The 25,974-nt window shown below is 39.2% G+C and overlaps 1 protein-coding gene across 1 annotated transcript in view; it reads right to left on the bottom strand.

Annotated features, from left to right (window-relative positions):
* Positions 1 to 25,719, bottom strand: part of TLL1 (tolloid like 1) — a 126,560-nt gene extending 100,841 nt beyond the window's left edge. Inside the window, exon 1 of the mRNA XM_053975458.1 lies at positions 25,458 to 25,719. Coding sequence (XP_053831433.1) covers positions 25,458 to 25,719 — 262 coding nt within the window. The remainder of the gene's footprint in view (positions 1 to 25,457) is intronic.
* Between the last annotated feature and the right edge of the window lie 255 nt (positions 25,720 to 25,974).

Raw genomic sequence — 25,974 nt, 5'->3', positions numbered from 1 at the left:
GAGATTTTTAACTAGTCTGTGTGTAGAAGGAGAAGAAGTGGATACCTATTATGCCACTACACTGAACTAAAACATTATAACTCAGGCAAGCCAAGGCTAAGATTTTTTTCCAAAATCTATGCAGCACTACATGAACACACACACAGAAAAAGAAAATAAAGGCATTACTCAGAAAATAATTCACATTTGGCAAAAGGGATTTCATTTACCACAGTCTATGCCTAAGCAAAAGAAAAGAGCATCTTTATGAAAGGAAATTTCACATACAAGCAATCTGCATAATGAACTTTTCTCTAGTAGCACTTGCCTTTTTCCATATAATGGAAATCTGTGTGGATGACAGTGCACATGCTCCTGTTACAGTGCCTGGGGAGAAAACCATAATTCAGTGAGGCAGGTCCCACCTCACTTCCTTCGCCGACAGGTGCTTGACAGTATTTGTGCCCAGGGCATGCAGCTGAGGCTTCCCCTCTCCTCCTGCAACACTAAACACTATTCTCACCAGCTGCTGAATAACTCAGAGCAGCTTGTAGAGACCTCTATACACACCACCTTTTCAAGATTCTTAGGTGTTTGAATCTCACAGTGGTTTGCTTTCAGGCTGCCCTATAACCTCCTTTCCAATTCTTTTAATAGCTTCTTCAGGTTTCATACTTGAGTAAAATATGACAGATGTGTTTGTTAATCTGTTGTTTCTCCCTTACTGTTCTATTCACTTGCTTGAATTTTCACATCCAGATCAATAAAGATAAAAGTAAAGACTTTTCTCTCCCTTTTTTCCTATACCTTCCTGTTTGCTCACAGATTTTTCTCTCAGGCTTTGAAGTTTTCCCCTTTCACCTCACCTTCCTTGGTAATCAATAAAAGACATCTAGAATGCCTAACGGCAGAGGGGAACCTCCTTTCTTCATACAGGAGACAGAACACTGATTTAACACTGTCCTTACACACATAAAATGCAGTTTAGCACCTGCACAAGCTAATGGGCACAAACGCCAATTCTTTTTGCTATATCAGATCATGACAATTATTATCAGAGTACATTCCTGCCTTATATGCCTCTTCTCTTTCCAGCAGATTTTCAGAGCATCTGAAAGACAGCTTCCTCTAGTACAGAGCCATACTTTACCTGGGTCTAGATGAAAACTGAACATTTAAAAAAACTAGGCAAAAGTCTCACATTTTTCTTCTGAAGTATTAATCCATGAAATAAGTGAAGCATTTTCTGTGTGACATAGCTGCCTCATTTGTCTTCATTTCCAGAATAGAGCTGCATCAGAAGAAGGGAAAATGTAGCCAACTCAAAAATGAAGCTACCTGGGACAATGGACAGCATTAAAGGATTTGACATAATTTTTTCCAGGTTTTCCTACCTTGCTAGTTAGCCTACATCAACTGAGAGAAGTCAGAGACACCATTCCACCAATACATTCCTGCTGTGACTGGGAAATCATCTTGCTTTCTGCAGGCTATCCCTTACACATGAGGAAATCAATAAACTTCTGCAAAAAGATTATTTTAAAAGCTACTAAAGGTTTCATTGCCATCTGTGTGATTTCCACATAGGCAAACTGCAGTTCTTTTGGTGGAGGTAAAAATCCCAGTTCATTTTTGGCTCTTCCCTGAACTCCACACCCACCTCTGGTGTCAGCTGTGGTTGTGGGCGTTCAGTTTGATCCAGGGTTTGGCACTGATCTTCTACAGCTCTTCAGTACTAGCATATTTGGGTATTTTCCATCACCTTATTATTGCTCTGAAATACTCATTTAGCTTTCAACATGAGCAAATTTTCATTTCACTTACTGCCAGAGTAAAAATCTCAAGAATCTGGACTACTGTTTATTTATTTGACCTGATCACTTCCCACAGATGGGCAAGGTGCTCTACAGATAAACAGCACATCATGCTTTAAACAGACCAAGGGGATAGGCAGTAGGATTTTCTTGCTTTCACACTTGATTTCATTTCATATATGTAGCATTTTGTTTTCTTTTGTGACAATATTTTGTGTTTTTTGAGTAGTTAAAAAGGGTTTTCTTCATTGTGAAAAGCTGGTTCTCAAGCCAAGGAAGACTGGGAGGAGGGGATTCTGAGAAACTAGGAGGAAAATAAGTGAGCAACTCACAATGATTTCAAGAATATTGGATAAATATCCCACTTATTCAAGGACATAAAGGAAAGTATCCAAACCCTACACTGTAACTTGCATAATGCATCTTTCTAAAGAGACAAACATACAAAAGCAGAAAACCACAGCATTTGTGAGCTCCATTTACTTCATTAAACCAATGGAAAAATTATTAACATCAGTTTCATGGAAACATACTATTACTGGAAAACTTGCCTTTTCCTTTGTGTTTTGCAGCCAATACACCTGCCCACAAGAGCAACATGACTTATAAAACAGTTCTATTCACTCACTATTTCACTGACCTGAGCATCTTAGAGAGCATCACCCTGTATTTTCAGACAGCAGTGGAACTAAGAATTTCTGGAATAAAGAATGCAATAACTGACATCTTTCATAGAAGTTTTGTTCCCCAGCTAGAACCAGTGTTGGAATACTGCAACAAGAATGGTAAATATCATTTGAGCTTATGAGGCCAAATCCTAACAGAGTCCCTGGAAGAAATATTCCAGCCAGAATTCCCATTTTTGTCAATAACAACATATTGGCGTATGCACTGAGTCACCAAAGATGATCTTCCAGGCCAAACAGTCATCTATACAAATATAGAATTTGCCTGGACAGAATTTGCAAGAGATCATTTTTCCAGATGGAGTGCAAGATACATTTCATTTGAAGCCCTCAGGTGCTATAGAGACAAAAACATTTTTTAAAGGTCCTATTTTTATCCCTGTAATGGCATGAATAAGGTAGAATAAATAACTAAGATAAGATTGTAGACAATGTAATTCACATCAAACAACAGAGCCACTGGGAAGCTGTTGTTTGTTCTGCCTTTGAGCCTTCAAATCTCATCTCGGCAATCATCTTCTCAAAATTTTTCTTCCATCCACCACATTGAATTTCTTGGACTCAAGTCAGACCTAACTGTGAAGTTATAAGTAGCAGCTGTCTGACCACAAAGTTAGTTAAAACGACCAAAAGAAATCCCAAACAACTCCACTGACACACATTACCACCTGCCTCACAATGTATTTTAGGCAGTATTACCTGTGTATGCCTATAATGATTTACACTGCAATCCAGTGACACCCAGTATGTTACAAACAGTGATGCTGACCACCATAAATTTTTATACAATGTCAGAACAGAAGTATTTAGGACAATTCCTTAGTCACAAGTAAAACAAAAGGACAATTTCTGGCTGTATAGAAGCCAGAAGTAAAATTTCTCACAAGAAAAGCTTGGGAGGAAGCTTTTAAGCTAAGACTAAAAGTGAAGTAGTAAATGGACATCTGACCAGAGCTTCTGCCTCACCACACTACTTGTATTGTTTCACCCCATACAAGCCAGTCAGCCTTTATGCAAGTGCCTTCCTCAAAAACATCTTCCTGACTCACAAATAGTTCTTCAGGATCCTGACTCTCCAGAAGCTCCAAAAACCTATCATTTCCATAGTCTCCAAAAACAAGAAAGTAAAAGAATCATTTTTTGTTTCACTCCTACTCCTTCTCCCTGCTACCATCATGGGAAAGATCTTCCATGACAATTTCCCTACCTGCTAGCAGTTCCTCATGGCCATGCAGGCAACAGATCATCCACCAGCCCCTAGGGATGGTGACATCAGCAGGAAGCAGTTTTTAAGGACTTAACGGGCAGTAATAGCAAGCACCTGCCTGCATTAATCTGTTTATTGCAGAACCAACTGTGTGAAAACCAGGTCACTTCTGAATACAAAAGATGATGTATTAGGGCTATCTAACAGATTCTTGTGACTAAGGGCACATCAAGTCTTGCCAAGTTTAATTTAAACCCTCAGGGCTTAAAGCAGGGAACAAGTTTCCCCTGTGATAAAGGATGAATCAATTCCCCCCTTCTGTTTTTGGAAAGAATAACAGAGGCAGCTTCCCAGGCAGACTCCACATACCAGGTGCCTTCTTACACTCTAAAGTGAACAGAATAGAGAAAGTATCCTTAGTCAGCAAGGCGCACTAGAGAAAGAAAAGCAGAAGCTTGCACTGGCTAAGAGGCTCACAAACTCTGCAAACTCTGCTGAGTGCTGATGCAATGCTCCCAGTTGCACTCCTGTTTCTTCCAGCAGCTGCCCCAGGTACAGTGCGAAAGAACCACCTGCCTTCAACTGTCAGAGCTGGTAGGAAACGCTAAAAGCTGACTTAGAAAGATTTGAGAGTAAGGAATGAAAGATGAATCAGTGCAGCATTTCTCCTCCTGTTTTTGTCTACCATCACTGTGCCTGAAAACACCATGAAAAGCTGATTTGCCAACACGCATTAGTAAATTCACTCTTTTTTTTTTTAAGTTTAGAATCTGTTTTAGGCTCCCTCAGCTTCCTCTCCAGTACAGTCAGCTGAATATTACATTCTGATTATTTTAGTGGTCAAGGGAAAACTCTTCTAACCATGGTAATTTTTGAAAGTGAAAGCAAGGTAGAATTTAAACCAAAAAAATCTGTCATATACACTTCTGCTGTAAATATCTCTACTTTACACAATAGCTCTGAGACAGCAAAAAGTACTAGTGGAATATATAAAATAGTTGTTTGAAAGGAAACCAAGAGCTTGTGTAGAAGGCATGCTTCAGGAAATGGATAATGTAAAGATTTTTATTAAACCACTTTTTTGTTCAATAATCTTTTTTGCTGTTAAAGTTATTAAAAAGCTTTTACATGATAAGTTGTCAGCATTCTATAGGGAAAAAAAAACCTGCTAACTCAATAGGAGGCTGTCATAAATGTCAGTGCTAGACTATTACCTTTTTTTTCCCTACCATTAATTAAATTCTCAGTATGACAAAATGTACATTGCAAGAGCAAGTGAAAAAAAAATACAAGGAAAGCACTGAATGAATCAATTCATTATGCATGTATTCACTACTAAGGTCTTTTTTCTTCTGTTACTTCCCCTTCTAAACCTTCTGATTAAGCTTTACATTAAGTCAGACAAGCTGTCTCCTACGAGTAATGAATATAGGGGTTTCGCTATAATGATATGCCTTTTGGTACACCACCACTACACAACTACAATTACATTTTCACCAGCTAGATGATGAAGGTAACTTTGATTGTGCTTTCTGTAAAAAAAAAAAAATACGTGGATAAGAGGTGAAAAATGCTGTGAAATGGCAAACACATTTGAAAGTGAAATACATAAGTAAGCAGACAGTCATGTATATGTGTGGGTTTTTTTTAATATAATGTAGAGTGCTGGTTAGCAGCTTAATTACTTGAAAACAAATGATTATTCAGCATCAATAACCCCTATTATGAGTTGTGAATTTTTTTTAAAGTTAAAAGTGCTAAATAACATAAGTTACTGGGGAAAAAACTTAACAAAAGCTTTTTAATAATTCTAATTTCATGTGATTATGCCATTCATATGAATCCATACACTTTTTTCTGTAACTAAGAGGACTTCAATTTGAAAAGTTCATTAGAAAAAAGAAGTATTTTCCTTAGCCCTTGCAACATATTTAATTTCATAGATTTGCTGGTTTCAGGTTTAAATAGTGTATACAGCTCCACATTAAATCTTTGGACACCTGTGAGGGAGGAAGAACAAAGGAATACTCAAAGCCTCAGGGAATTGCCATATTCTCCCTTTTAGCAATGAGATAAAATCCTGGAAGATTCTGCCAGAGATGCAGAATAGCACCTGCATCCAACCTCATACCCTCAGAAAAATCAGTGATGTTTTCACTTATTTGCAATTGTTGCTACTGAACTGAGGCCTGAAGAAGAAACTGCAGTATAAAAGAGCAGATGGAAACCCCAGAAGAGCAGATGAAGAACTGCCAAGAGTGACTGAGGTGAAACAGAGCCAAATATTTTTATCAACTCCTAAAAGAAGACATTTTTGGTAGTGTGATCAGAAGCTGAGCAATCACACCAAATTATGCTCCAACCTGAGATGAAAGTTGTAGTTTTGTTCTTCCAGCCAGTATAAACAATAAAAGAAAAGAAAAACATAATAGGAACTTTTCTAAATATATTGAACAAAACCAGAGACAACCTTATAACTTGCAAGCTCTAGAAGGGAAGTCCACTGGAAAACAAAATAATACTGGAGAGATGGGAGATGCTACACAGCAATTCTGTTTCACAAAGGTGAATGTGGTTTGTAAGATGAAAGTTATTTTTCTGTTACTGCTTTTCAGGGTGTTTTTTGTGCTGATGGAAGACAAAGGTCAGATCTACACTAAAGAAACTTTACCTGATTATTCAGAAGTCAGGGTTCAAGCTCTTATTTGTTGCTGTTTCCATTAACAAAACTGCATCTTGGGCAAACTGAAAGGTGATGCCTGGTTCCAGACTATTGGTGCACAACAGCCTGACTCCATGAGGTGTACTCCTGGGAAGGATGTCTGTGATGGGCTGAGAGGGCAATAAAAGCTGTCTCTGAAGACTGTTCAGGAATGAATGTGTCTAACTAGAAAAGAAACTAACAAAACTGATCTGTCCAAATTTTCATTCACCAAAAGCAAATTTAAAAGACTGTGTTCCAGCAATATCCCCCTAAAAGATGAGGAGACAGAAATCCTGGAATTCATTAAATACCTCTGTTAAGCATTTTAACAGACAAACCTTAAAAGGCTCTGTACACAGACAAGAGCCTTTTAATAATAAAAAAAAAAAATTAAATAAAATATTTATTGTTTATCAACAACAAAACTACATCTTGTCCTGAGTGGAAAAGGAGGAGGACCAGTGTGAAAAAAAAAAATGTCTTTGAAACTGAGGAGCTGTAATACTCAAATTTGAACATGAAACTGTCTGGAAAAGTGATTAAACCAGAGAGGTTTATGCTTCAGAATATGCCATTTGTACCAAAACCTGTCCCTGACATGCAAAAAGAATAACCAGCTGTGCATGGAACCATTTAACTGGGCTATAACGAATTCTAGCTTTTCTAGGAATTACCCAGCAACTGCAGAGCAAAGGCATCATTTCATTTTCCCTCTGCCATCCAGCTTCTCACCCTCCTACAGCTCATCCCAGCCTGTTACTCAGTCCACACCACTTTTTCTGTGCTCAAGCTTTAAGAGGCTGAGCAACAGGAACTGCTTTCCACAGTGCCAAACCTTCAGGGTCACCACGAAGCCTCAGATTTATGTGATTTCTTCTTACTCCATCTTAACCTCTGTATATCAGGGAATTAGAGTCCCCAGAGAGTGAATATTTTCATTGAGCATTGGCAGCAGGCAGCACAGGCATGTTGCTTGCTGCTGCTGAAAGCCAAGACACACAGCTAGATCTGAGAGCGAGACCCTAAATGACAGATACGACACAGAAAGAGCCAGCTGTTTCACTGGTTACTTTGCTTCACAAAATGCAACTGGAAGTGCTTTTTGCAGAATCAGAGTTGGAAGGGACCCACAAAGACCAACTCCTGGTGCTGCACAGGAACACCTTAAGAACCACACTATGTATCTGAGACCACTGTCCAGACAGTGCTCTGGTGGTCAATGCTTGGTGCTCTGACCACTTCCCTGGGGAGCCTGTCCCAGTGCCCAACCACCCTCTGGGTGAGAAAGCTTCTCCTAAACCAGCCTAAACCTACCTTGACAAAACTTCAGGCCATTCCTTCTGGTTCCCTCACTGGTCACCAAGAGAAGAGACCAGTGCATGGCCTTCACAAGGAAGTTGTAACTGCAGGGAGGTCTCCCCTCAGTCTCCACTTCTCCAGGCAGAACAGACCAAGCGACCTCAGCTGCTTGGAACATTGAAACAATGTATTCAGGTGGCCAAGAAATTTATGTCCCTTCTACCTTTAGAAACATTTTCAGTAGTACTTGCAGTTCACTCTGTAATGGCTTGTTTTGTAATAACACGAGCTCCTATACAACAAACATCTCTGTAATACAGTAAATGGATTGAAAGACATACAAAGACATACTTTGTTTCCAGGAAAAACCTGCATAGTGCATAGATCAGTAAGCCTTTAAAGCAAGTCATCTTCAAATACAAAGTACCTCCATACAGATTTTACTCCCCTAAATTTAATATTAGTCTGTTCTGTAAACCAGTGAAGTAGCTGGCAAACACTTCCATAAGATTTTACTTAGAATGCAAAATCACAGCAAGTTCCCATTTTTCATTTACGTTACCAAATTGCATTAAACCTTCACAATTAAAACCCAAGTTCACGCACTTCTTCAAGTTACAGTTGACCTATCAATCCGTTTCTGTGTCAACATACACTACAGCTAGATGTTCCAGCACCCTCAGTTTAACTGACCTTATGGAGCTGACTGAGAGTGAAGTCTTGCTTTGTAACCACATTATGTTCTTTTTGACAGCACAAATGAAGGAGACATTTTATAACCAAGATTTGCTGATGTTTTAGTAAAATAAGTATCTCAAGTCTAAATTGATTATCTAAAAAAAATTGAAACTGCCACAGCTACCCAAACACATAAGAATTTAAACAAAATGTCATTTATATAAGCAACAACTGGAATAAGAATTTTAGAATTACCCAGTTTCTTACTACTCTTCTAGCTTTGCTGTTGAACAGAAACTTGACAGATCTAGTCAGGGCAAACTTTAACAACCTCCTTCAGGCAGTCCTCTTTGGGACTATTTTTAACTCAGTTTATACCTACAAGCCTATGATGGACTGGCAAGCTTTCCTCACAGTCACATCACTGGGTGCACCAATATTGCATTTTATTCCTAGCTGAATCCACACCAAATCAATCTATAGGCTGGTCTACATAAAGAAACACTACTCCCTCTCACAAACTGGCAGTACCCTTTGTCTACTAAAGACCTACTTTCTCCCACATTAGTGTCAGAAAAACATCAGGGTAAATTATAGATGTGATGTGAAATCCTTACACAAATGTTACATAGTGAATACAGATACTAAGCAGCTAAATAATATTATGATATGCAATAGTGGTAAAACATAAATACACTTGAGTCCTTAAAAGGTAAACCTTTAATACTGGACCCAAATCCTTACTTCAAAAGTCAGGATGAAAATAATATAAATAGTTGAGCCAAATTCTGTCCTGTTAGAAGGACAATAGCAGAATTTGCTGGCTTATATTTTTTTCTCAGAAAGAACATCTACATTTGACTATAGGAATTCATTTAGACCACAGAAGTTGAGAGGAGTTCCTCTTGCACAAAAAATAAAAATACATTGAATTAAAATAAATACAGAATCAAAAGAACTTGGAAATATGTATTTACAGTGCCTGCTGCACCTTTAGTGTTGTCTCTCCTTGGAGCTCAAAAAATCCTCTTATGAAGGAGGGTGGGGTTTTTTTGTTTTTCATTTATCATGTGTAACTACATGACACCTTTTTAAAATAACCAGAAATTCTTAACTACAGACACTGAGATACACCCCTGTTAACAATACAAATGAATGTTTCTCCACTGTGTTAGTTGAAATCTTACATTTTGTACCATGAGTGCAAAAGTTGAAGAACTTTTGGTGGCATCTTACCAGTGACTCTCTGAAAACTGTGGACAGGCACAGAAGTCTCTCCTTCTTCCTCTGAATCAGAAGGAGATAGGAAAAGAACATCTGGGAGAGAATTCTTAGGTGCAACAGAAAGGACAAGGTTGTATTGCTGCCCAGGGACAGGAAGCAATGGGAATAAATGATATCTCCCAACTTTCAGCTTTCAAAATCATGACTTTAATATCAATAAACTACCATTAAAAAAAGGAACTCTCCTGTGGTAGGCACATTCTTCTCTCTCTCAGGATTTTTTCATAGAGGAGCACAGAGAGCAGAAAGAGAAAACAATTTCTATTTCTGCTCCTTGTTTTTCCCATGTGGAATGTGTTTGGAGAATTGTTCACCTGGGGTGATTGCTTGATTGGATTCTGGTGAGGATTGTCTGAGCCTGATGGCCAATCCAATCCACCTGTGTCTGGACTCTTGCGAACAGGGTCAGAAGTTGTAAGTTAGATATGGTAGTTAGAAAAGTAGGTATGTAGTTTTAGTATCTCCTTTAAATAGTAAATTACTGTATTATAGTATAGTTATAATAAAGAAATCATTCACCCTTCTGAACTGGAGTCAGACATCATCATTTCTTCCCACTGGGTTCACCTGCATTTACAATACTCTCCGCTTTCCTCCTGTAGCCAGCGGATAGAAAAGGCCATCCACTATGCCTCCACTAGCGCCAGGTCTCAGAATGCACAGGTATCAAGGCTGGCAGCACTGATTGTCAGCCAAGGGCTTTAAAAAGAAATGTTAGAAAGCATTTAGCCACCTACACAAAGGAGTCTGAAGACAGACTACAGGATGGATTGGCATGATGAGCATAATCCAGCACTTCTGCTCCCCTGGGAAAAAAAACAGTGACCTCAGCATCAAGCCTGTATGGCACAATTGCATTCCCACAGATGAAGCTGACAGCTGTTTCAGTGGCAGAAGCATTTGTTTCACAGCACCCTCCATGCTGGTACACCATGAAAGTCATGCAGAGTAAGTCTGCATTGAAATTCAGGAAAGCCTGAACAAGGAACACACAATAAAAACTATGAGGCAAACTAGAAGGGGAAAAAAACCAAAACAAAACAAGCTGAACAAACCAGAACCTGATCAATACCTTCTTCTTGAAATATACCAGTGGCATTCAGTATTTTTTGTACTTTCTTTCAAGTATGCCCAACATTGCCAGCTGGACAGCTGCTTGTCACCCTTGAAAGATGACACATACAGAACACTAACTATGGTAAGCATTTCCCTGCTCCAGAGAATTAAGAATATTTTTCTTCTTGGATGCAAAACAAGACAAAAATTATTAAACACTGTCCCATATATCTTCTGTTACAGAGAAAGGCTATTGGGAAATGGTGTATATTTTGCCAAGTTTCCTTTGAGTCAGCTGCAAGGTTCTTACTTGCCAAATGTAGTTAAAATAGAAAGTACAGAAACTGACAGTAACAACTGAATCAAAAGTTTGGTGCTGCAGTTTTTAATTAAAATCAGAGCTAAGAGAAGATACTGAAAGTTTTGGTGCCTAATATGCATATTAAAGAATGTACCAAAGACCAGAAATTAAAAAAAAGAAAAAATTATTTAAACTCCTTTCTATGCATAGAAGATCCATCACTACCGCACTTAATAAGATGTCTGAAATTTGTTTTATTCTGTATACAAAAATCTTTACTACCTTATTTTTATACTTTACAATAAAAGTAATAAAATAACTTTAGCACCAGACCATCAACACTAGTCGATGTGCTAAAACTATGTGGAAAAAACCCAGAAAATTAGCTATTTAGTTGAATGCATGTCTAAAAGCGTCTTATTCTACACGTTTCTGCTAGATTTTACAAGACATGCTGCGCTGTTTTCATTGTAGTAAAATCATTTCCCAAATAGGAAAATCCTAACATACTTGCAGTTCTTTAACATCCCATTAATAAAATGTCAATGCATCTCTCAGTCTCTTATCACAAAAAGAATTTTTCAAGATATATAAAAGGACACGTGAAGTATTCCTGGACTTCCTAAAATTCACTCCACCAGCCCCAAGGAACTACAGCAAGTACCCTCCAGTCTCAGGGGGGAGCTGCAGCATTTATTCTAGAGCACGGTGTGGCATGCAGCCAAAGGAGTAATTTAGCAGAGCTTTTGGCCAAGCAGGAAAGTGTTCCATTTCTTCTGCCATTCATTGAGACCCACGAGGAAACTGAGACAGGAAGTCAGGCTTCCAGATAATAGGAGTGTTCCTAATGATGTCCTTTGGCTCGCAGCACAGAACAGTTCCTCTATGCTCCCCCCTGCTACAACATCTTCTCTCCATATAATTTCCTACCATAAAGGGGGAACGATAACAAAAGCTTTTTAAATTAGTTTTTCTTTGCACCCAATTCAAAAAGCCTGGTTAAACCACATGGATTATTACTGTGTATTAACTTCAACTTCTTATTATGTATTAACAACAACTATTTGTTTGCTTTAAAACAGCTGATTATGCTTGGGAATTCACTTTAAAATGATTCTCCCATTGCAATGCCTGCACATATAGATACATATACATATACATATACATATACATATACATATACATATATATATATATATATACACACATAAAACAAAACACCAAAAAATTCAGTTACACCATAATTACACAGTTACCTCTTGACTCCACGGTAATGGATTGTTGAAAAAAAATGCACCTCCAGTAAGTTTCAGTAAAGTGACCCTAAATACAATTTTTTCTTCAGCCTTAAATTCTGACTTCATTAAGGTGAATGCCACCATGCCATTCATCTCATTAGAAGTAACAGGAGACCTTAAGAGGAAGCACAGCCTGAGTGAAGAGTTCAGTCTTATAGGTTGCAGCACATAAAGCATTTAGTATTCATACATAAATGTGCCAGGACACAAAAGTCAGATAAAAAATGAAAACACTACTTCATCATAAAGGGAAAGAAACCCCAAAACAAAACACCTTCATTGGCTGCTGTGTGTCCCTGCCCAGAGCATAGCTCCCTGCTGTACAGTCCACATCATGGCCCATCCAACACAACCTCGGGTCTTTAACACATCATTGCTGCAGGTTTTTCCACATCCCACGTGCTAGATCCGCTGTATCCCACGACAGGATACAATGCAGTTCCATTTTAGCTATGATAGTCCAAAGAGATGAAAATTCAAAGTTTGCAAGGAGGGTAGCTACCTTTTCTTAGACCAATGTCACAGAAAGAAAAAGTGTAACAAACTTCCTGACACAAAATCTTTATAAGCCAAGGCATTTTACCAGGTGTAAGAGCTACTGAACAATCAATAGCAGTGCCCAAAAGCAAAACCAAAATATCTGTGCAAGAACAATTAATCCATATTTAACTGAACAACAGGTTGGAACAAAATACCACTAGGAATTTCAATATGTCTATCATTAATTAAAAGTCACCACTTCAGCAGCAGATAAACTACAGAGAGCAGTTTGATCTGCAGGAAAATAGCCCTCACAGAAATTTCTGCTGGAAATCATCTATGGCTGCAGAAGGCTCAGCACAGGATAATTTGCCTATCATTTGCATCTCAGTTTTACCTGATTACCTGGCTTTTCCTGGCAAACAACCTATTCTCTATGATTTCTCTAAGCACCTATCCAGCCTTAAACACAGATACCTGTGGCTCCTCAGGCAACGAGCAGGAAAGGAAACTAAATCCAGAAGTGATTCTGAAGAGGGCAGGAAGGAAAGATGCAGTGTTTTTTTGGCTGTGCCCTGGGGGGCATGGAATCCCTGTAGCTCCATTAGTGCAAGAGCAAATATTGCATATTGTCCTTTCCAATGGACAGCCAGCTGTACAAAGGGTTTATTTCCGTATCAGTACAGCATAAAAGGAATCACAAGTGACAAATCACACAAAGAATGGGAATGTTAACTTTTTTCATTAGCACTTGCAAGTGCATCCAAAATCTCATCCAGGTCTTTGCTAATTTTGACAATACATCATCTGCTTGTTGGAAGGAGAAAAACATTTCTCCACTGATAAAACCTAGGATACTTTAGGTCAATGAAGTCAAGCCAGATTATGTGAGCAGAAACCAAGGGTCAAATAATTTTTCTTCTTCTATAAGATTATGTAGTTAGAATTAAGGATTACTATTTATGTTTATTTTTCTTCATTTTTTTTTTCCTTATGGCTGTTATTTAGTCTGACCTTGTTCATAATTAGGAAAGACAAACAAAATATTTGGCAAGACTTGATTATAATTGTGAATCATTCAGGAAATTATTCAATTTCTTATACAAACTTGAACCTAGAATGTCTAGATCAATGAATCAGTAAAAATACATTATATGTGATGGAATGCTATATCATACACCAAATAAATCTAAGACACGTTATTAAAAATCTCAAAAAATAGCCAAGAAAAATTAATTTTGTCCAAGCTGATAAAGATTGTCGTGACTTTAGCTGGCTCTCCACATTTTTGATTTAAAGCACCATAGAATAGCTTGCATTTCTCCCTAACACTTTAGCTTTAGCTAAAAGATCTGCATATATCCATAAACACATTACTGATCTAGGAGGCATCTTTGTGTTTGGCTCTCTTCCATAATGCAAAGGGAAGCGTATGTTATAAATTCTCTTTACTCATGCTTCCCTTGTGTAGACACACTGACTGTGATCCATCAGCACTACAATTCATATTTAATTCAGCTTCTTCCAAATTAAAGGTATTATGAATGAAAACATCCAAAAGGCTTGGACTAGGTTTCTGTATTTTCACCTGTACTTCATCCTATCCTCAAGAATGCAGATAAAAAACTGGAAAAAAAAACCAGGAAAACAGGAAACTCCTCTCCTACTCTCTCTGCTCTCTACTGTGCCTGCAATTTAGTGATCAAAGGATAAAAAAACTGTAGAAAGTTAATCTTTTCATGAAGGGGAAAGATTTTTCTCCTTACTTCTTTCCCTTACCAAGTAACTCCAGAAAACTCCATAACTAAAGGCAAGAACTTTCTTCAACAAGAATCATAAGTCAAATCTAGACTCATTTATCACCTACATTTCTCACTCTGGCCATGATTTAAGTTCAACACACTGAAGAAACAACATCAGAAAGAAAACAGAAATTTTCAAAACATGGAAGTAACAAACTATATGGTTAAATGCAAGATTTGCACAGAGTTAAGCTATGTTATAAGGTTACTTAGTTCTATACAGCATTCTAGAGCTTTCCCAATCTATCCAAACTACACATAGCTGTGGGAAAAAAAAATACTTTCTGCTCCCTTCTCTTTTTGCCATTAACTAATTCTTCAATTTACTAAATAAATGGGAATATTAGTACACCTATTCCTCCTAGTTTTCCAAGATCTCTTCACCTCCTAGCAGCCTCTGGATTAGAAAATGTGCTGTTTTGGGGATATTGCATATCACTGAAGATTTCAGTGCTTTGATTGTGATTGAAGATTTCAAGGCTTGTCAAACTTTACCTAATGGTACATGATTGACACCAGTCTCACATGCCTGCTGTATTTTGTAACAAATGGCTTCTTATCTTTGACTTTACGTTTCTTGAAATTATACAGATAAGGAACTGTATACACAAGTGCAACCATCATGTTCATCAGCATCTTGAGCCATTTATCAGATTGCCCAATTAATAGAGTATTCAGCTATGACAAGAAGAAACCTATCTCTAAAGGTTAAGAAATTGTTGCAGTAATCAAAATCCAGTCTTATCCTGCAGCTTCTCATAAAGGGAAAAAAAAGATAAAATCAGATGCTCTTCAAGCTTCTGGATTTTTTTCACACCCCAGTCCAGCAAGAAAGAACCTGTAATCACAAGGTCACTGAATGCAAGATTTCATGATACTCTTGTGTTAGTGATGACAACTACAGAAACTGGGGCAAAAATCCAACTGCCTTCACTGATGTGCCTGCAAAGCATGTGAGCACATGCACACAAGCAAGCCATAGCCCAAGTACACAGAAGTGAATTAGTCAGCTCTCTTTATTACTTATTCACCTATAAACATTATCTCTAAAGTAACTGGAAGCACTCACACTGAGTCCAATGGCCTCTAGGTCAGATTTACACACAAGTTACCTTGGCATTTATAAGTGGGGGAAAAGCAAAAAGAAGAAAAGCACCCACACAATCTTGAAGTACCCATGACTTCAAAGAGCCTCTACAGATAGTTCTACAGGCATCTATGCTTCCATGGTAGCTCCTTAGGTAGTCAGGTGAGTGTGTGCATACATGTGCTTTATAGATAAATGTATACAAGTGCTCCACTGGACTCATACTGACAATCTATAAACATAGCTAAATGAAGTTTTCTTCTTGTATGCCTGCATACATTCATTTTCATCAGCTATAGTTGGTCAATGTGTTGTCAGTGATATTGAGCTTTGAAATTCATTCGTATCCCAAAATAGCTAAATTGCATTTATCTTTTAGGCATGCTACAAGACATGAGTTTTTGAAATAGCACTTAGGGAGTGCTGAGGAACAAAGGAACTGCAACACTGGATCATATCCAAGGTCCTGTCTTTGACAGCAGTCACCACCAGCTGCTTCACAGAAAGAAACAAGAATTTGCAGTAGGTAGACAGGCATAATCTTGCCACATATTGGGGTTCATCCTTGTTTCAAGCTACTAAATACTGGCTTGAACTCTGAAGCCTGAGGCATATATCCACTTGAAAATCATTATTGTTACCATTACTAAATGTTAGCCCTCCAGATACTCCTGCTACCTATGTAAATGTCATATCATATATCCAAATACTGACTCAATGGAATCCTTTAGCAGACTTCAATCTAAAAAAGACGTTGCATAAAATTCCCACGTCTCCTAGTCTCTGTTTTGAATTTTCCACTTCAGAATTAAACAGACTAATAGAAGTAGAAACAAATATCTTCTATTTAATATTCTTGTATAATTTCTGAAATTGTTCATGTTTATCATGTTCTTTCTCTTTCATTTTCTCTTTGCTAACTTGAACATCTTTTTACCCTGTTTTCGTTCAACAGTTTTTCCAATAATGCAACCTTGAGGGAATTAAATACCCATGCAAGACTGATTCCCTAGCGATTTACAGGCTGAATTAATGTTTTCTGTGTAAGGGTTTATTGTGGGTTTTTCTTTAACAATTTCTTTTCCAAGCATAAAAGATTAAGCTCTGTAAGTTATCAGAACATAATGCAATTATGGCATATCAGTAACAACAGAAAAAGGATTCCACAACTCAGTCCTGAATCAATAGTCTTGAAGAGTTTCATAGTTATAGACTGAGTAGTTTATATTATGACAAAAGGATGGGCTGATGTACATATCAAAGAACCTGGTCCTAAAATTAAGATCATAAAAAATGGGTAACATGCCATCAACACGGTGCTGGCAATTTTTCATGGAAACAAACTATGCTCTTCATTAGAAAAGGGCTAAGCATATTGCCTGAACACAAGATACCTAATTTATCCATTTGCCTATACATTTATGCAAGGGATGAAGTACAGAATTATAAGTATGGAAGCAGTTGTAAAGTAGTGTGGCATAACCTACCTACAAATAAAGCTGAAGTAAGAGCACAATTGTAAGAGTAATGTTGAGTAAGGGAAAAAAGCAAGTACAAGTAAAAAAGAAGATGTATGCAAATTTGTTATAAATATAAGGACATTTTAGCAGATGGAGAAATTGGGCAGTTCATCGTCATGTTCTCACACCCGCAGAGTTGTTCTAAAACTACTCCTCATGAAAGCAAATATAATTCGCTCTGCAAGTAAACTGTTTAAATAAATCTAGATATTATATAAGAACCATCTGAAATTATTTTCTTTGCTTATCTGAATACATCATCTGGAAACATCAGAAGTTCTGTCCTTTGGCCATTCTTTGGACAATCACTGTGCCCTAAGCAAAATTCTTTATACATTTTTGGGAAAGTGGAGAAGTGTGGAAGGTCTTTAGTGCTGCAATGACAGCAAGTGCCCATGACAGCGAGAACCCACCTAACCAGCACCTATTAAAACATCAGATACCAATAAAATGGATTTATTTTTGTTTGATAATAATTAAACTTGTTATTAGGAATATATTTAACTGCTGCTACCAGCATGAGAATAATGTAATTTGTCTGGTAAACTATTTTGATACAACCTGCCCAGCTGATGTCCTTGTCCCCTCACTTCTTACAAGAGCTGATACTTAGGTTCCACCATGCAATTTACAATATCCCAGAATCACAATGTGGCTGGAGAGGTACTGGCACCTTTCAAATGCAGCAATGTGTCTCTGTCATTCAGTTTCTGTAGGAAAAGACATGAAATTCACAAGGACAGCAAGACAGAGAATTTCCAAATTCAGATTTAAATGCACTGAAAATGAATTTTAAAATAAACATCCTTCCTTTGCAATTTTGTGTCCTGATTTTGATGATTATTTCCTTACCAGGCATCACTTATGACCATCAAAATGAAGGAAAAAAATTCAAAATCAATTCTAATCAATTATTGATGGACCTTTTTATCATTAAAGTATATATAGCAAAGAAACTGGTTTAATAAACACTGCATATCCTGTTAGGCATCATATTTCACACACCTCAAGAATAAAATTAGGAGTTCTTTTAGAATAATATTGATTTTTTGGCATTTTGGTCTTGACAATCTCTGTTTTGTATTACTGAAGAGAAAACCCACAAACCTACATTCTGGAGCATTATTGCTCTGTAAGAGCTATCAGATTGTGCTCAAATATTTTCAAACATCCGATACTCATAGTCACTCAATATTTGCACTTGCAGACCATTACTCGGGCAAAACTCCCCCCAAAAAGCCATCTGAGAGTATCTGTTTGAGTGGGAGCTGCCTCCGTAGCAGCCTGCAGGAGCAATCACTCACATGGGTCGCACTGACTCTCTGCGTATGTCCCCAGCACAGCCTCCACCTTCACATTTCCCAGCTCAACCTGTTCTGCCATGCTACTATTTATACAACCTTTACACTTCAAGTACTTAGAGTACTCCCGTTCCCGTGGGTCAGCAAGGGACTGTCTTCACATCAAATCTTGATATTTAGGTACGTGAGTCCAACAGAGAAAGAAGGTTCACGTATGCATTCTGCATAAACATTTGTAGCTGGATATTTCAGGACTGGCTGTGCAGTGCTTAACAGATCATTGCAGCCCACTGAGCATCCAGCACGAGGCCTCTGAGAACATGCTGGTCACACACAGCCCACTCATCTTTCTCCTCCTCCTCATTTCCAGCTGTGCAAACAGGTGCCCAGTTTCTTTGCTGCAGAGCTATCAAAGCACAAGAGGACAATCTTACAGAAAGCCTGATGATGAGCTAGAAGTTCTATTTGGAGGGAATAACTGATAATTGTAAGCAAGCGAATAACGCATCAAGGGAAGAAAACAGGGAGGAGTAGAAGACTGGTCAGGCAGCCCAAGGAAAAGCTGAAAAACAAGTGAAAAGTGCCTTCAGTGGAGGGAGAATCCAGAAGCAAGGAAACTTGCCATAGTAACTATGAAAGAAATTATAGGAAAAGAAGATACACAGCAGACACAAAGAATGAATATGCATTAAAACACATTAACAGATTGGCCATTAGCTCTCAGCCAAGAAAAATATCCTGACAAGACAGAACTAAAAATACACAAAGATTTCTCTAGTCACACTTTCAGTTCTGTTACTCTTAAGAGATGTAGTAGGGAGGTGGAGAGAGGCTGCTTCTGGTTAAGAATGGGGGATATGGACTGCATTCACTAATGACTGAAACAAGTAGATTAGAAAGGTCCTAAAGAGGATGAGAAAAATCTGAAAAACCCTATGAAATGCTGCTCATCCAAACCACTGAAAGCTTTGGAAGGCCAAAACTTAGTTTTGCTCTGTAACACTGCTCTTAGAATTTATCTTTTCTACAGATGCATATTAAAACCAGAAAATAAATACTAGAATATTTTTCTTAAGTTTAAAGCCAGACTATAAAAAGCTATTTCAGTTTAAGCATAAATACATCTTGTCTAAACAAAGACTAGAGACTTCTTCCATTGTTTATTCACTGTTATAAAATTTAGACTACTATAATGCATCCAAGAAGGGAAGAAAGAAGTCTTCCTCTCAACAAGGTCCATTATGCTTGTGAAAACCAGAAGTTGACTCTCCAATCTTACAGCTCTTCCATTTTACAGACCATCTGTCACCACTGTGCACCATTTTTTTCTCTCCAAAAAGAAGTGAATGAAATTATGTCATAAGCCTATCAACCCTATTGTCCAGAGGGGCAATCAGAATGACATAAGGCAGATATCCAGGTGTGGTGAATGTTTCAGAGTTTGCCTTGGGGACTTGATTCCAAGCTCAATTAGATTTGTCAATTAGACTCATTTTGCAGTGATGTAATACTGCTCCTTGCAGGTCACTCATTCGACACACTGGATATATATTCAGAAACAGAAAGTGGTCTGGACATGAAACTGAGCCTTTGGTGTGGAAGGATATCCACAAAGTTAGAACATAAAACATATTCATTTAATGTAGTTTTCCCAGAGTTTCATGAATTAATCTTTTCAATGAAGCTGAGGAGGAAAAGAACTTTATGTTCTTTCAAATCTCTTTCAAAGGTGTTGAGATACCTCATTTAAGGGCATAAAAGATAAAGTAATGGTGGAGAATTCTGGGGGAAAAAATATTTAAAAGCTAGATTTGTCAGTAGTCTTATTTACTTACTTATTTAAGTTTATCCGCAGTAGAATGGAAACCAGTTGGGAAGACTATTCAGAAAAAAACTTGTTTCTCTTTCAGCTGCCTACACTATGCATTTACTACATGAACAGTCACAGTTCTGTCAATCTGGCAAGTGATATTAGCAGCAGAACCTCTATATTAGTACAAACTACACAATACAGCTTTAAGAGTCTACTACATGACTGAACTATAAATATGAAAGATCTCGATTACCTAAGTCATGCAACAGATTCAAAATATAGAATGAGAGGTTTTAAGAATTTTCCTATTATGAGAATGCACAATTAGAATGCTTACAACTGAACACACGTCCCAGAGCACAAGAGGGAAACTAAAATAAAAATGTAGCAGTATAGAAAGTTGCTGCTACAACATCAGGGAACAAGTTAGACTGCAGTTACAGATGACACTGCATAATAATTGTACTCAACATTTACCATCAATCTTTCCTGTTCACCTATTTTACAAATAAAATGTATTACTAGGTTTGACACTTCAGTGATATGGGAAATACTAATATCCCTGCTAGGGACAATCCAAACTTTTTTTATTATTATTTATAAAGGTGCAAAGTAAACAAACTAGTTCCTTAGATTCTCACAGGAGGGAGAAATGGACATGTAATGACTGTCTTAATTTTCTCTAATTCTTAACCAGGCAGGCATGCATACATACAGAATTTGTTCTTAGTCAAATGACTGCATGCTAACCAACTTGCAAGGTATAAAGCTGTAAATTTAATTGCTTGTTTACAATATTCTTTTTTTTTGACATTTTTATCTAGCTTCACTGAGGGAAAAAAAATAAAAGCAATTCATGCATCATTTGATAGGAAAAGAAATCCCAATTAACTGTCTTTTGGCAGGGGGAGTAATTCAAACTAACGGCAGTGAAAACTGTAAAAGTTTCAATGATGTTTTCCTTGGGAGAATTTCTCCTAGTACAAGACAAAATTTCTAGTGCAAAAAATCTCCCCAAAGAACAGGCCCACAAAAGGGAAAAATAATAGTCCAAGGATCTCAACTTCAAGCTTATTCTCCAAACCTTTAACATTTGTTTTAGGAAGTGAAATACCTCACAGAAGAAATGCTAAAAGTGACTTCTCTGAAGACAGTCAGCTGTCCAGAGGCTGAAACAGACCTCAGCACTGTAGCTATACAACAGAACTAAGACTTCTTGCCTAATCTCCCACAGTTCATGGTATTTTAATTGGAAGACCAGACCACAGTACACACACTTTTTTTATTTGCTTTGCTTTGTTTTAGGAAAACAAAGTTGTTGAGAAAACAAAACTATGAATAAGTACTACAGGATGGGAAATTATTTTTCTAGCCATCTCACTCTCTATGTTTCTCAGCAGATATCCTGAATAAGTCATAAACTGTGGTAAGAATGGAAAAAAAAAGAAAAACTTCAGGAGTCCACAAATAAATGCAGGTGCATGCTGCAATCTGAAAAGTCTGATGATGCCCCTTGAAATCTAACTCAGCATTTTCTTCTTTGGAATGATATCTGGTTATACAAATGCTGATCTATGTCCTTAGATTTAGAGTATGGCGTTCCCAGTTTCACATCTGAAAAATTACATCTTGAAGGTGAACTAAGAATGCCTTACACTTGAACTCACAACAGTAAACACTGAGGACAATATCCTGCAGAGAGACACAAGGAAATATCCGAGACATCAGAAGCACAGAAACTGTGTTACATCATATCCCGCTGTTACAGTGTGCCAGGATTCTTGTTATAAGGAGGAGTAGCGTGACCCAAAATTCATACACAGGTTAAAGGTCTGCAGACAAACCTACGGGAAACCACACAGCTCATCAAGTTCTTCTGCACAATGTCAACAGCTTCCTTCCAATGGCTGTCTCCCCAACAGCATCACAATATTTCTCCAGGCCCTTCTTTTCCCTGAAGCTCCAGAGCTCCCAGCTGCTGGCTTTACCACTGAGATTGTACTTTGGTGTTGTTGCATAAAATAGCTGCTGTTTTAGATGCAAATGACAACATCAGCTCCAGAAACACCTCCTAGTTCTGCAGGGCATCTGACAGACACCTGTTATCTGTAGATTTTTCACGAAGTTGGAAATATTGTAAGAAAATGTATTTTTCAGCCTCAATAGCATCCTGCACTGTGCTGCTCCTGAGAGTTTTAAGTCAAAGCAACAGTGTGATTCTAGGCACATTCACTAAAATGATCCCTTCCTTCTGAAAATGTTACAACACACATATAGTACCCATAAAAAATCCCACAGAATACCCATAAATAACTTCTCAGATGTGGAGGCACATTATGTCTGGTAATGACAGACTAACTGTGGATTTCATGCCTCATGTGCAGTGCTTTCTGTCACAAGATTGCAAACGCAGTCTATGCAGTTAAAAACTAAGCAGCAAACACTACTCACTGGGGAAAATTTGAATGCAAATAACTTCTAAAATACAGGTGAGATAAATAACTTCTAAAATACAGGTGAGATAATCTTGCATCAGCATATTTGGGGATAGGTCAAATTATTCTAACATGTCTAAAGATTTGCAGGGGTATCACTGAAGTTTTTGAACTGGGTAAAACCATAAATGACTTTGGGTGTTTGCTAAGCTGCAGAAACACACTTATATCTAGTTCCTAACATAAAGCACTGACCCAACTGACCAGCCTGAACAGCTTGGAAAAAAAAAAAAAAAAAAGCACTTTTACAGGCTCAGCTGCAGGCCCTCAAGATGCAGTAAAAGCAGGTGTTAATTATATCTACAAAGCTTGCATACCTTGAGCGTTATCTCAGCAAGACTTCTCTTATTTTATCCTGTTACCTTACGCATAGACTAACACACAAATTTGAGTGTGAGCGTCTCACACCCCCGCGTGTGAAGCCTGGCTTTGTCCTTCTAGAGGGCCTCGTTGTGGAACTCATCCTAATGGCAGAGATCAGTAAATTTACTCCTGGGAGTCGAAAACCCACCTCAGACGATAAGAGCTGACCTAGGGAGAACACACACTTGGGCTATGCTGCGAAAAGAGGCTGAGCACCCGCTGCTCCCAGCATCTTTGATCAGGCACCAGTACTTTACAGGCTGAGATTAATGGAGCCTTTAAGGAAGGTCTAGCAGGAAAAGTAAATTGAGAAATACTCTTGGAGGATCAGTTTCATTGATATACAGAGCTTTCAATTTTTTATTAAAAATTATGGGTACATGGTACACACCCAGTGTGTAGCAGTGAGGCACATTTTTATTTCTGAAGAACTACCACACACTAAGAAGCAAACAAAAAAAATAGGTTTTTTTACTGGATAGACAACCTCAAAGTGAAAACTTTTAAGACTAAGAGGAACTACACACAGGTAACTCTTCATACACTACCTAACTCTTGTCCCTGTAGTACCTAAGCTCCCTATACTTGTGAAGCAGCACAAGTAAGAACTTCAATAAAATGTTTCCATGGGCCAAATTTTCCAAACAAATGCTTCTTTCTCCAGGCAAAAAAAAAAAAGTGATGGCAGAGAATTGGCAATGCAGATCAAATTGCAGTCTCCTACTGTTGTCTTTCTCTCATGCATAACCTCAAAACACTTAGTATCATGAATTATAATTGCTAATTATTCCCACTATGAAACAAGAATCCCACAGCAAACTGAGAGTAAACAGGCATTTCTCATTATATGAAATGATGCATATGAATCTTCTTAAATAATTACAGGCCAGAAGAAAAGAGTTTAGGTTAACAATGACCAGTTACTTATTTGTGAGTGTTAATTGAGGAAAAAATAATGTTTTGATTGCAGTTGCTTCTGTTCTTTTTGAATTTCAACATTCTTCAGTTGTAAGCAAGTCAGACCTAACAATTCACACTTAGGAACAAAATATTTTTGTGATTAGAAAAACAGAGCGTCTGCATATTTGGCATATATGTACACCACATTCTCTTCAATGAATTAAAGAAAACCACACAGATATTGAGAACACAACCTTTGGCTGAACTAGTTTTCAGAATATAAATAACTAATCAATGCAAAGGAGGCCGCTAGAAAACTTGAGCACTTGTTTAACAATAGAGCTGTTGGGAATGGACAACCACTGTTGTTGATGACACCTTGAGGAGGATAAAAAAGCATCACCGAGATACACTTGTCTACTGAAATACCAGCGAACTCAGTTTCTGAGGTCAATTCTTGTTACTGATAACTTCAATCGGTGAAGAATTGTATCTGGCATTAAAGAGGCTGCAGTCCTAGATCAGTGGATAAACGTTCTAAAAAACCACAGTACAAAGTGAGAAGAGGCTGCACTTCAGCTCTTCCCGCACAGTGTAGAAAGGGATATGTCAGGCACCGAGCACGCGGGAGGCACCACGGCACAGGCAGTGGAACACCAGCCCGCAGCACCACCAGTCGGGTTCTGGGAGCGGGACGCGTGGGCTCGCCCGGCTGAGACCCCGGCGGACAGTCACCACCCCGGCGGACAGTCACCACCCCTGCGCAACCCTCCCGCTCGGGAGCCGCACTTATCGCATCCACATCCAAGGGGCGGCCAGCGCCGAGGGCCCGCCCCGGCCAGGGAGCGACAGGTTGGGATGGAAGAAGGCGAGAGGGAGGCGGAGGCGGTACCCGCTCCCGCCGCGGGGGCGGGCATGGCCCCGGGAGAAGCCGCCACCCTCCGGCAGAGCCCGGCCCGGCTGCTCCGGGTTCCCAGCTGGTGCTGCGGGGTTCAGTCCCGCCTCGACACCTTCGAGCCCCGCCGAAATGCTCTCCGCAACTTCCACGGCTCCGGCGGTGCCGTGACCCGAAGGCCCCTCGGCCGGCACGACGCCCTTGGGGCCGCGGAGCGGTGGCGGCCGGTCCAGCCCTGCCCGCCGCCGCGCCTCTCCCAGCCCAGCCGGAGAGCGTAGGGAAGTAAGTGGGAAGTCCCAGAAAAGCAGGTCCAGGGCACCTTCCCCAGCTAAGGCGGCTGGACTCAGGGCTCCGGCTGCGCTCGCCGCCGCTGCCCCGGGAGGGAGCAGGTGAGCCCGGGACTCTCCCCACAGGCACCCCGCGTAAATAAAGCCGAGACAAAGTCACCATCTGGGGAGGGGGCGGGGAGCTGCATTAGACGTGGAAGTCACTTACCGGCTTTGCAAGGATCCTTATAATCTATCGCCTCGGCTTTATCCTCTTCAGTGAAATCGTAAGTGTAGTCATAATCAAGGCCAGAGCAGGAAGAAGGCTTCCCGCAGACAGTCCACCCGGCCAGCCACAGTGCCATCCTCCAGCAAAGCATCTTCATCCTCCCTCGGGCGGAGAGGTGGCGAGCAGGGCGAGGGTGAACTAGGCGGCCGGCTCTGCTGTCCACGCCGGCTTGGGAAAGGAGGGTAAGGGATGGAGAAACCATAGGTTTTGGGGGAGGTTGGTATTTTTTTCCTTCTCCACCGGGATGCTCTTCCAAGAGACGGTGCTCCCTAGGTAGCCCCAGTCAGACGGGTGCGACACAGAGTGAGGAGCATGAGCGTCGCTGCCCCCCTGCCCCCTCGCCAGGGAAAAGTCGCTTGGTGTGTGGGTGGGCGCAGGGGGTGGACTCAGTCCGGGAGATCCTGTCTGTCAGGGCTTCCCCTCGCCTCTGTCAAAACCCAGCCAAACTTCCCGCGGA

Source organism: Vidua macroura, chromosome 4 (genome assembly GCF_024509145.1).
Source record: "Vidua macroura isolate BioBank_ID:100142 chromosome 4, ASM2450914v1, whole genome shotgun sequence".
NCBI lineage: Eukaryota > Metazoa > Chordata > Aves > Passeriformes > Viduidae > Vidua > Vidua macroura.
Note: the sequence above shows the minus strand (reverse complement) of the source record. Positions and strands in the feature narration are given on the sequence as shown.